Source organism: Lupinus angustifolius, chromosome LG08 (assembly GCF_001865875.1).
Source record: "Lupinus angustifolius cultivar Tanjil chromosome LG08, LupAngTanjil_v1.0, whole genome shotgun sequence".
In the NCBI taxonomy this organism is placed as follows: Eukaryota; Viridiplantae; Streptophyta; class Magnoliopsida; order Fabales; family Fabaceae; genus Lupinus; species Lupinus angustifolius.
This window is the reverse complement of record NC_032016.1, coordinates 19,646,377-19,658,790: the sequence shown is the minus strand read 5'-3', so window position 1 is coordinate 19,658,790 and position 12,414 is coordinate 19,646,377. Positions and strand designations below refer to the sequence as shown.

The 12,414-nt window shown below is 39.7% G+C and overlaps 1 protein-coding gene across 1 annotated transcript; it reads left to right on the top strand.

Annotated features, from left to right (window-relative positions):
- On the top strand, positions 7,075-11,821 carry LOC109353787 (DNA-directed RNA polymerase V subunit 1-like). The gene is made up of 5 exons (XM_019596149.1): positions 7,075-7,470; positions 9,391-9,447; positions 10,304-10,342; positions 10,896-11,022; positions 11,102-11,821. The coding sequence occupies exons 2-5, from the start codon at positions 9,406-9,408 to the stop codon at positions 11,293-11,295; spliced, it is 402 nt and encodes a 133-aa protein (XP_019451694.1). The 5' UTR covers positions 7,075-7,470; positions 9,391-9,405; the 3' UTR covers positions 11,296-11,821.

Here is a 12,414-nt window from a genome sequence, read left to right as displayed (position 1 = left end):
GGCTACCCCTCCCATGCTTCCAAAGCCTGCACCCGCCGAGACACTATACGTCTACTTGGTAGTAATAGACGGGGTCGTAGCCACTGCTCTAATCAGAGAAAGTGAAGATGGTCAGAACCCAGTGTACTTCACCAGCAAGACATTAAAAGGCCCAGAGCTTAGATATCAAAAGTTAGAAAAGGTCGCATACGCCCTCTTGGTGGCAACAAGACGGCTGCGACAATATTTTCAAACCCATCTGGTGGTGGTCATATCCAATCAGCCTATCCGCCAGATTTTGCACAAGCCTGAGCTGGCCGGGTGGTTGATCTCTTGGTCTATTGAACTATCCCAATTTGATACGGTACGAACCCAAAACGACTATCAAAAGCCAAGTCTTGTCCGACTTTGTTGTCGAATTGACCACACAACCAGGTAGTTCCGAGCAAATATGGACCATATATGTTGACGGTTCATCCAACCCTCGGGGTAGTGGTGCAGGGGTATTGTGGGATAATGGCTAGGGGATGACCATCGAACATTCATTGACCTTCACCTTTCCCACATCAAATAACCAAGCAGAATATGAAGCATGCATTGCCGATTTGTAGTTGGCCAGAGAAGTCGGGGCTGAGAAAGTTTCCATCTGCAGTGATTCCCAACTTACAGTCTCTCAGATTACAAGGGCCTGTCAGACAAAAGACGTGTTGCTCGGAAAATACCTAGCCAAGGTTAAGGAGTTGATGCGCAAGTTCGAAACGGCCTCCATACAACACGTCCCAAGGGAACAAAACATTCGGGCTGACATTTTGTCCAAACTAGCAAGCACGAAGAGCCCGGGTACCAATAGGTTAGTAATTCAAGGGACAATCCTATAGCCCAGTGTCATGGCTTTCGAGCAAGCACAACTCCTGAACGACTGGACCGACCTTATCATCAGGTACTTAACCAATGACGACCTACCAGTAACTCAGAAAGATAGACAGAGATTCCTTAGGTACAATTCACGGTTCACCATAGTACATGGTTGTTTGTACCGCCGAAGCTTTTCTACTCCCATGCTCAAATGCCTCGGCCCCGATAGGACTTAGTACGTCCTTCAAGAAATCCACGAAGGAAGTTGTAGTCACCACCTTAGCACATCATCACTCACCAAAAAGATACTCCGGGCTGGGTATTATTGGCCGACCATGGACAAAGACGCTTCTGAATTCACTAAGAAGTGCACACTCTACCAATTGTTTGCCAACCTCCACAAGGCCCACCCTGAAGAGCTGACAACGACAATGACCTCGTGGCCCTTTTGTAGATGGGGTATGGATATTTTGGGACCATTTCCACCAGCAATCGGACAACTTAAATTTCTAATAGTGGTGGTCGACTACTTCACTAAATGGATTGAATTTGAACCCCTGTCCAACATCACGACAACCAACATCCGGAAGTTCACTTGGAGAAATATCATAACAAGGTTCAGGATACCTACAACAATAATCACTAACAACGGAACTCAGTTTTCTGACCGGAAGTTCAGGTAACTGCTGACAGGCCTCCACATCAAACAACACTTCACTTTAGTTGAACATCCTCAGAAAAATGGTCAGGCAAAGGTGGCCAACAAAGTCCTACTCCACAGGATAAAAATAATATTGCAAGAAGCTAAGGGAGCCTGGCCGGAACAGCTGCATCATGTCCTCTAGGCTTACCGTACAACTCCTCACTCCACCACCGGGGAATCTCCTATCAACCTTACTTACGGGTCCGAGGTTGTGATCACAATAGAGATCGACAAACCCACCTGGCGAATAACACACTTCGACGAAGCCGCCAATTCGACCATCTTAAGGCACAACTTAGACTGGATCGAAGAAAAGAGAGGTCGAGCCAGAATCAGAGAAACCAGTGTCAAACAGAGAGCCACCAAGAAATACAACTGAATGGTAGTACCGCAAGACTTTGAAACAGGAAGTTTAGTACTCAAGAGAGCTGACGTCAGAAAAACAAAGAGCAAATTGGCACCTAATTGGGAAGGATCGTATCGAGTAACTAGCAAGACTGGCAAAGAAGCCTACAAGCTCGAAGACCTAGCAAAGAAGGAAATCCCTCGTACTTGAAACGCGGCAAATCTTCGACATTTTTATGCTTGACAATATAAACCACGTGCCAGACCTTTATACGGCTGAGCAAAATGATGTAACCGAATCCCACTTATATGTTAACGAGGTATTATTCAGATGTCTTTTCCAAGTCCTCTTGGTCGCCAGCAATACACCCCTCAGAGGCGTGGGCCAGTCCCCCTCTGATGGCGGTTCAAATTTGCCAACCTAGGCCAAGACCAAGACCTCACGATCACCAGCAATAAACCCCTCAGAGGCATGTTCTAGTCCCCCTCTGACGGTGGTTCAAATTCGCCAACCCAAGCCAAGACCAAGTCCTCTTGGTCACCGACAATACACCCCTCGGAAGCATGGGTCAGTCCCCCTCTGATGGCGGTTCAAATTCGCTAACCCAAGCCAGGACCAAGTCCTCTTGGTTGCCGACAATACACCCTCAGAGGCGTGGGTTGGTCCCCCTCTGATGGCGGTTCAAATTCACAAACCATGCCATGACCGAGTCCTCTTGGTCGCCAACAATACACCCTTCGGATGCCTGGACCAGTCCCCCTCTGATGGCTATTCTTGGTCACTAGTAATACACCCCTCAGAGGCATGGACCAATCCCCTCCGATGGCGAACAATTCGTGAGCCCAAAATGGGATCAACTCCCCTAAATCGTCACCATCCCACGAAAAGATGGACGAGTCCCCCCTTTATTAAACAATTTCAAGTTTACCAAATGGATAGCTCGGTTAATCAAGACGAGGCAGTTATTAAAGTTTATTAAATGGATTGCCCAACCAATCAAGACTTGGAGTTTATTAAACAATTTCAAGTTTACTAAATGGATAGCCCGATTAATCAAGACATGTGGTTATTAAAGCTTATTAAATGGATCGCCCGACCAATCAAGACTTGGAGTTTATTAAACAATTTCAAGTTTACTAAATGGAAAGCTCGGTTAATCAAGTTTATTAAACGGATAGCCCGATTAATCAAGACTCGATGGTCATTCAAGTTTACTGAATGGGTAGCCCGACTAATCGAGACTTGGGGTTTTTTAAATAATTTCAAGTTTACTAAATGGATAGCCCGATTAATCAACACGGGGTGGTTATTAAAGTTTATTAAATGGATAGGTTGTCAAACAATTGTTCAAGGTCCATAACAATGCTAGTCAGACAATATAAACACTAGAGCGACACACAAAGTAAATAGGTAGGGTAAATCAACATTTCATTCATTTGCAAAATCCATATAAAATACAAAGATTCTACAGCTCCCTCCCCACTAAATCCTACCCGAGATAGGAAGCTTCGATGGACCCTCCCTATCATCGGCGATCAGCTCCCCCTCAGGAGTAACCATTGCATCTATTCGGGTCTAGGACCAATCTGCATCCGGTAGAACCAGCCGGACCTGAGCAAAGGCATTATCCCATCTGGCATTCGCCGCATCGACAACATCTTCCTCCAAGTCCTTGTAGGATGCCTTCAGCTAGGCCAGCTCTTCGGTCAACCGAATAATGTCACCTTTGTTCGCATCATTCCGTTCATTGGCTAGTAGCAACTTCATCTCCAGATGACGCTTCTCCTCACCAACTCGGTCTAGGCGATCGCGTAGGGCCCCAACTTCCCGTTGGACAGATCCAATATCGGCTTAGGCCTGCAACACCGCATCCCGAGCTTCTTGAAGTTGTAGTGTCAGAGTCGACAGCTGCTCCCCAGCAGTCAGGTTCTGCTCCTCTTGGACTATAAGCGCCTCGAGGTATTTCTTCTCCAACTCATGGAGTTCAATCGAATGCTGCTCTTGAAGTTTAGTCAAAGCATCCTCCCCGACTCGGGTAGCCAACACCCCATCACCCTCGAGGTACTTAGCCACAGAAGCAACCAAAACCCCAGCCTCCCGAACCCTCCTCAAAAGATTCAGCGCGGGTAGTGAGTCCATCTTTTCCAAAACCCCGAGGTTGAGCAACCTGGTCTCCACCACCTTGGGAACCCGATATAGGAAGGAGGGCTTGGCGACCACCTTTCCTTTACTGCTGTTAGTGGTTTTCCCCTTAGCAAATTCCTCCATGTGAAGATCACGAGCCCCCACAAGCACAACTTCTTCCCCGATTAGGTCAACCGGGTGGGCATCAGTCGGGGTGAGCACAACCACCGCTTCAGTTTCAGAAGGAGGAGGCACCATTTCTGCCAAAACGGATGACTCCCCGCGAGAAGACTCTACACGGGTGGGCGAGTCAAACTTCGCCTTTTTGGTAACCTCAACACTCTTTCAATTCAGGGTGGCCCTCTTCAAGAGACCTGGTCGGTCAGATTAATCATCCATAGCAGCTGCTGAAAAAGAGGAAAAGGTATCAAAACTGGATAAAGGAAACAAAGAGATAAAATAATATATGCATACTATATTTGTAAACCCAGATGCTCACCAACTTCAGCCTAAAAAATATGATCTCCCTGAGCCAGCTTGTAACAAACTACAACCTGACCCTCCTTAACCCAGTTAAGCATCTCATCCGCCACCTCCCTTTCCCGACGATTCAGTTGGTCGTACGAGAAATTGAAAGACTTGGCCGATTTTTGATGGATTCCCATGTTCCAGGAAAACGGATTACCGATTGGAAAAAAAAACTTGAAAGAAAGAAGACTTTTGGATGAAGAAAATGCATCCGGATTCAGAGATGATCAAAACAGTCGGCAAGAAGATATAATGAAGAATATGGGAAGAAGAAACCCCTATTTATAGAGAAGACCCAAGCCCAGGTCTCTCTAGAGGCCCAACTCGAAACGTAAATCCGCCCGTCCAAAATCACTTGAGAATAATCTAACGGAAGCACATAAATCCAGACGACGAAACTGAAACAAGCAGATGCAACGATTGAGTATCCACTATCGTTAGAAGGAACACCATTAATAATCCACATGTCAACCTAGAAACGGATAACCATTATGACCTACCCATAGTCCCTAAACCATTCTAGGTCATAACATATATCTCCTACCCACCCGTATAGTCCACCAGCTCGACCATCCCTTCCCGACCTCGTCGACTAGGGGCAATTGTTCTATTCCGGTCATAAGGTCATAACCTATATCTCCTACCCACCTGTATAGTCCACTAGCTCGGCCATCCCTGCCCGACCTCGTTGACTGGTGGTAACTGTTCTATTCCGGTCATAAGGGCGTAACCAACATCTCTCCAACCCATCCTTATAGTCCACCAGCTCGGTCGTCCCCGACCAACCTGGTAGACTGGGGGCAATTGTTCCATCCCGGTCATAATCGGGCAATTGACCATGGGTCCCGAGCATAACATCCATTGCCTTGCATAACCTCCCTTGCCCGCCTTAAGTAGGTCCCCCGTGGTAGAAACTATAAGAGCTCCCAACATGGCATAAATGCTCCTGACATAGCATTTAATGCTCATGACATAGCATTTAATGCGCCTTTGGCCCACCATTTAATGCGCTGTTGACCCTCCTTCAATGTTAGATAACAGATCGCCTACCACGCCGAGCAGACCAATGGTTAGATGCCAACTCAGCATTCACTATGCTCTATAAATAGGAGACCACACATGGAGTATAATTAATTCTGATTCCCTCATTCATTGTTGCAATTATTGCTCTAACCTCTCTCTTATTTACTCCCTTTCTCTCTCTAGAATAAATTACTGACTTGATCGTCGGAGAACCTTTTCAGGTACCTCCCCCGGTGGGTCCAGACGATCATCGGACCAAGTCTCCTACTCTCCCACACGTTCCCGACCATTCATCATCAGCTCTCAACCATCTGTCCTCCATTCCCGATCATCCAATCCTAACAGCAAAGAACAATATCCATTATTGTAAGACTTAACAAAAGAGACCAAGTAGGTGTTAAATATGAAATGACAATTAACTATGCTGAAACAAGTAAATAAGAAAGACTAATTTATTGGATTATTTAAAAGAGATCAAGTACCGTTCCAAAGAATGATTTAAACTTTCAAATCCCTTGTTGTTTTTTTGGTCTTGTCCCATTTCTTTGTGCAATTTCATGTACGAAAAGATATAGTTGATCAAAAAAATATTTAATAATTATAATTTTAACTTAAATAATTTTTTTTTAATTAATTAGAACTAATAATACATGCAGTGATATAAAAATGAGACAACATCCATTGTTTTTATGATTTGCCTCTCTCCTTGTTAAGGCTTATGTCGTGTTGTTAGGCTTGGAGCAATGTTTTTTTTTTGGGCTTGTCATTGCTAACTTGTGAGCCTAATTTCATTTGGGGTCATGTTTGTTGTGTTTAGTGTTATAATTATATTTATGAGAATATCAATTCTTAGAATGATATAACATATCTCCTTAAATTTATTAATTGTTTGATACATATTTATTTTATATTTTATAATATATTTTGAAATGAAAACTTCTAAATAAAATAAGACACATGTTAAACAAATAATAGATTTAAAGAAATAAGTTATTTACTATTACGAGTAAGTAATTTTGTTCTCCATTTTTTTGGGATTCTTTTGTCACATTTTTATTTATTTTAAAATTGTGAAAACTATATATACTTGTATATATAGAATATTTATACATAATACATAATATAATATAATATAATATAATATAATATAATATAATATATATATATATATAAAATGTATGCACATATCTTTAAAATATTTTGTAATTATTATATAAATATAATTTTATATTAGTATATAATATATCTATTAGACATTAATCTAGTGATTTTGGATCTCAATATAGCCAAAAGATCAAAAATTTGAAAAATGAGATTTTATATTATATATATTTTGTTATACATCTTTTTGTCTTATTTATTATCATTTGAATTCATGAATTAGAATTTCCTAAACTTTAATGAAGTCATTCTTAAGTTGAAAAAATAATTGATTGTTGAATTCATTTCCAAACTCCGCTCGAACCATTACTTCATAATTTGTGAGCTGAACTCATTTCCTACCACAGCAAAAATTGAAGAACGTTTTCCATTTCCGTATTAAACCAAAAACTCCATTTCATGCTAAAAAAATTAAATCCCAAAATCACTTTTATTTCCCATTCACTCTCTTCTTACTTCTCGTTTTCATCTTCTTCAACAAAACCCTCTCTTCATACAGAGAATACACAGAGTCTATTGATCACTACTTCGAATCTTCTCCTACTTCATTTTCAGCTTCTCTGTGGTAATAATTCTGCATTGTCATTTCATGCAGAAACGTTTCGCTTATTTTCTTCATTCCGTTTCGATTATGTGACTTACTAAATTGTTTTACATTCTCATTTTTAGTAGCGTGTAGCTAGGGTTTTACCTTCAGCTCAGTGAAACTCTTAAAGTGGAAGCATTTTTTCGATTCTGAGGTGATAAAGAGGTAGAAAAAGTTAAATAGTTTCTTTTTTCTTTTGTTTTATGCTTGAATTTTAGGTTTGAGTAACTTTTTTTTTCATTCTTCTTCAAATATGCATATTTTGGCTGAAAAGCTTTCAATGCGTTGTTTATTTTCTCCTTGCTCTGTTTTGTAGTGAAAAAACCCCTGTTTTGGTTTTGCTGTTTATTTCAAGTTCATGTAAACGAATTGTGAGCTTCATTTTAGAAAATATGTAGAACCCTAAAGTATCCCATTCCCATATCTTAGTCTCTTACACACTTACCTGCAATCATCATAGTTGTTGAATAATGTCTACATGGCGAGTTCCCATTTCAGTTATTTTACTGATCCATGTTTCATCATCATGTAATATTTTCCGATTTTTTTAAAATTGTACTCCAACCAGGCTACTTGGTAAGCCATGGGAGCTCGAACCTGTGGTGACCCGGTTTGACTCATGAGTTGGAATGCATGTGCGATCTTCCTTTTACTAAGTTAAGTTGGGGTTTAGATGATGATAAAATTGCAATTGCATGTGGAGGTTTACTAGTAACGAGAGTAGGTCAAATGGAGGTTAATCTAATTTCTAGAGGTAGATGTTGGCCAAGGAAAACCATAGCCGAAACTATTAAGAAAAATTTAGAGATCAATATTTTGTCAATGAACATGATTTGATTTATAATAGAGCATTATGACGTTGTACGATCCATGTAGCAGACCTTGCTCAATGCGACTCAAGCTTGATTGTTGTTGTATGTTTTTCTTAGGTGACTTTGTATTGTTAAAGATATTGAGACTACAGAGAAGTGGATGTGGATTTGTTATATATGTAAATCCAATCAGTGCTAGTATTAAGGATAAATCTAATTATGAGGAGATAAGTACTCATGTAACTGTTTTTTGTTGAGAAATTAATTATGAGGAGATAATTACTAATGAATTGGTGCTATCAGAACTCAAGTATCTTCATCAAGCCCTTCTCATCCTATGTGATAGTCTAAGCACTATTGCTATAGCTCATAATCTTGTTCTTCACAACAAGACAAAGCACATTGAATTGGATCTTTTCTTTGTCAGAGACAGAATCCAACCAAAGGCCTTGCAAGTGAAGCACATCCAATCTGAATTCCATACAACTGATGTCCTCACAAAGCGCTTAGCCACCTCAAGATTCTTATCTCTAAGAAAACAACATAAAGTAGTTGATTTAGCACCACTAAACAACTACCCTCAGTTTTAGGGGGTGTATTAGAGAACAAGAATTAGAGTAAAGGTTTAGGTTTAATAGTGACAGTTGTCACTGGTAGTTGTTTTCCTCTTGTTAGTTAGTTGACAGTAGGTAGCATGCACAACAAGCTACTTCCTATAGTAGCTTCCTTTTTGAGCTTTCCAATCCTTTATATATAGTGAGGCTCAATCATTGTAACAAATCAATTCATTCTTCATTTCAAAGAAATAAAATCAGATCTCTCTCTTCTCTCTCTTTTTCTCTAGCCTCAGTTTACATTTTTACAGCCTGCAACGCCTTCCGCTATTATGTATGGCAGAATTTTGTCAAACCACCTGCGGCCGTCATCTGTCATCAACAACACTGATATCAGTACTAAGGGATGCTTTAGAGGCAAACTGTTGAGATATTTGTTGTGGCCAAATGTTATGGACATGTTAGATGTATTCTTTCTCTGACGAGGAGATGCTGAAAGTGTGCATAGAGGGCAAATAGGGGACATGGTAGAAGTTGCCTATATTTTGTCATCTTAAGAAGATGCTAGAAATGTTTCTTTAAAATTATCCTAGTCTACCTTTCTAGTATCATTCCGTTCCATCATTTGTTTATTTAATGTTCTCCTTTATTGCCATCATTCTGTTGTCATTTGTAAGGTTTACAAATAAAAACCATGATTATGAATTATCTGTTTGCAGGATACTTTATAAGTTATGGAGGATAATTCCCCTTCAACTGTTTTGGATGGGGAGGTTGTCAGGATCTAGGTAGCCAATAGCGCGCTATAGCGCCGCAATAGCGGACTGTAGCAGTGTTTTGACCATTACCCGCAACGCCATAGTGGATAGCAGTGCAAATGGCTGTAGCAGGTCAAATAGCAGCAAAATTGCTGGGCAAATAGTGGATCATGACCCACTACATGTTTTATTGCGAGTGGAACCCTAATTTTATAGAAGAAAAGTATTTTTTGCTCCTCTTTTTAATAGGTGGCTGGTTTTGCACTAGGGTTTTAGGTAATTTAACCTCCCATGTTTTTCACTAGGGTTTTAGGTAATTTAACCTCCCATTCTTTCCCTTCTACTTAACACATTGATTTTCCTAGGCCATGTGATTTTTAATTGGTTATACATTTCTTCTTCCTTCTCTTTCTTCTTCCAAATTCCAGTTCACATGTTCAATTGCTTACATGTTCTTCATCAGCATAGAAGAAAATTGCAAGGCTTCCTAATTCACGAACATTCTCCATCTTTTCTTTAAAAAAAATTCTTGGTCCCTAATTGTTTGCCCCTTCATCTCTTTATTGATTTTCTTATTAAACTGATTGAACCCAATTGACATCATCTTCGTGTGGTTCAATTTCGTGAGATACAATTCTGTTATGGCATCCAACTTTGATCAGCTCTAGAACCTTTAATACTCTCATCTTGATTATTAATTAGGAATGTGTCTTTAATATGATCAATTTTAGTATTTATATATGTAGGATTGTAGGCTATAAACTACTTATATATTTTATCCCTTAGTTGTAGCAGTTGTCCCACTACCTGCTATCCCGCTATAGTGTTTTTGGGATCGGCCGCTACGCTCCGCTATCCGGGATTGACTACCTAGGTCAGGATCAGATTTGGGATGGCTACACGCCAGGAAATTGTACGCCTAAAATGGATTTATTTTTCAGTTAAATTTTATAACTACTAGGTTGCTGTAGAGCAATTTATATGTGAAATGACTCAAATGAGATGAACTACTGTCAATTTTGGAGAATTTTATTATGATATGTGCCAAGGGTGAATATGGCATGCTTGGAATTTAGGAATTCCGTGCTAGAATTTTGGACAGTGTTTGTTTCTAGGTTCTTTTGGGACCTTGTTTTCATTTGATGTTTCTTGAAATTTACTCATGCTGTTACTCAGTCGGATGCAGCCACATGGTCAGTTTTCTTTTTCTTTTTGGTCTAAAATTTCAAAATGTAAAACAACCATGGCCTTAAACATATCTTCTCTGGGTATATACCTATGTGGCTGCATTCTAGTCAGAGTTTTTTATTTTGTTTTTATTATTTGTTTGAAAACTCTCACAGTTTTGCTTAAATCCTGACTTGTTTAATGTATTTAACCAAGCCTTACTAATGATGTTATGACCTATTCAGCATTTATTGGTTATAATCAGCTTACTGGGAAAAGTTCTGTTTATGCCTTGACAGTGTACAGCATCCATCAGTGACTCTGCAATTATTCATGCTAGTCAGCTTTCAAATCCATTACTTGGCCTACCCCTTGAATTTGGAAGATGTGAATCTTGTGGTACATCGGAACCTGGAAAGTGTGAAGGTATGGATTTATTTACTCATTTTGTCTACTGTGATTTGATGGAAAAAATCAACCAACATTGTTTGAGTTTACTTTTCAGGACACTTTGGGTATATTGAGCTGCCAGTTCCAATATATCCAAGCCATGTTAACGAATTGAAGTGGATGCTGAGCTTGGTTTGCTTAAATTGCTTGAAAATGAAAAAAACCAAGCTATTGCCCAAATGGAATATGAGCATGATATTCCTCAGCTTTTCATGGCGACTTTATAAATTGTTCTTATTTATTATATAATAGGTGAAGGAGCTTTAGTGGTTTGATCTGATTTTCGTCTTTTAGGTATCAACATTATTTGTTCAAAAAAAATAAAAGTTTGTAAATGACTTGCGGTAGAACACAATGACTTCACCCTATCTACTTGGAAAAGACTCTTGATAGCTGTCTCAAAAGACTCAAAATGCCATTTGCTATGGAGATCTTTAATTTTTTTCTCTCTCAATAAATAAAGAGAAGTGGATAGCAGAGTCAAACGTTGGAGCTGATGTTAGACAAAAAGACTCTTCCACGTCTAATGCTTGGGAAAGTAATTCCAACAGATCCTCAGAAAACCCAGCATGGGGCTCCCAAAATGACTTAAATCAAGCTGCGAATTCCCAAGGATGGGACTTACAAATTGCTCCAGCTAATTCTGACCGTGATAAAAACTTCCAATGGGGAAACCCAAATCTTCAGAAAGCCAAGCATGGGATTCCCAAACTGAGTCAAATCAGGCCGCAAGTTCGCAAGGATGGGACTCACAAATTGCTTCAGCTAATTCTGACGGCAATAATGCATGTGCGATCTTCCTTTTACTAAGTTAAGTTGGGGTTTAGATGATGATAAAATTGCAATTGCATGTGGAGGTTTACTAGTAACGAGAGTAGGTCAAATGGAGGTTAATCTAATTTCTAGAGGTAGATGTTGGCCAAGGAAAACCATAGCCGAAACTATTAAGAAAAATTTAGAGATCAATATTTTGTCAATGAACATGATTTGATTTATAATAGAGCATTATGACGTTGTACGATCCATGTAGCAGACCTTGCTCAATGCGACTCAAGCTTGATTGTTGTTGTATGTTTTTCTTAGGTGACTTTGTATTGTTAAAGATATTGAGACTACAGAGAAGTGGATGTGGATTTGTTATATATGTAAATCCAATCAGTGCTAGTATTAAGGATAAATCTAATTATGAGGAGATAAGTACTCATGTAACTGTTTTTTGTTGAGAAATTAATTATGAGGAGATAATTACTAATGAATTGGTGCTATCAGAACTCAAGTATCTTCATCAAGCCCTTCTCATCCTATGTGATAGTCTAAGCACTATTGCTATAGCTCATAATCTTGTTCTTCACAACAAGACAAAGCACA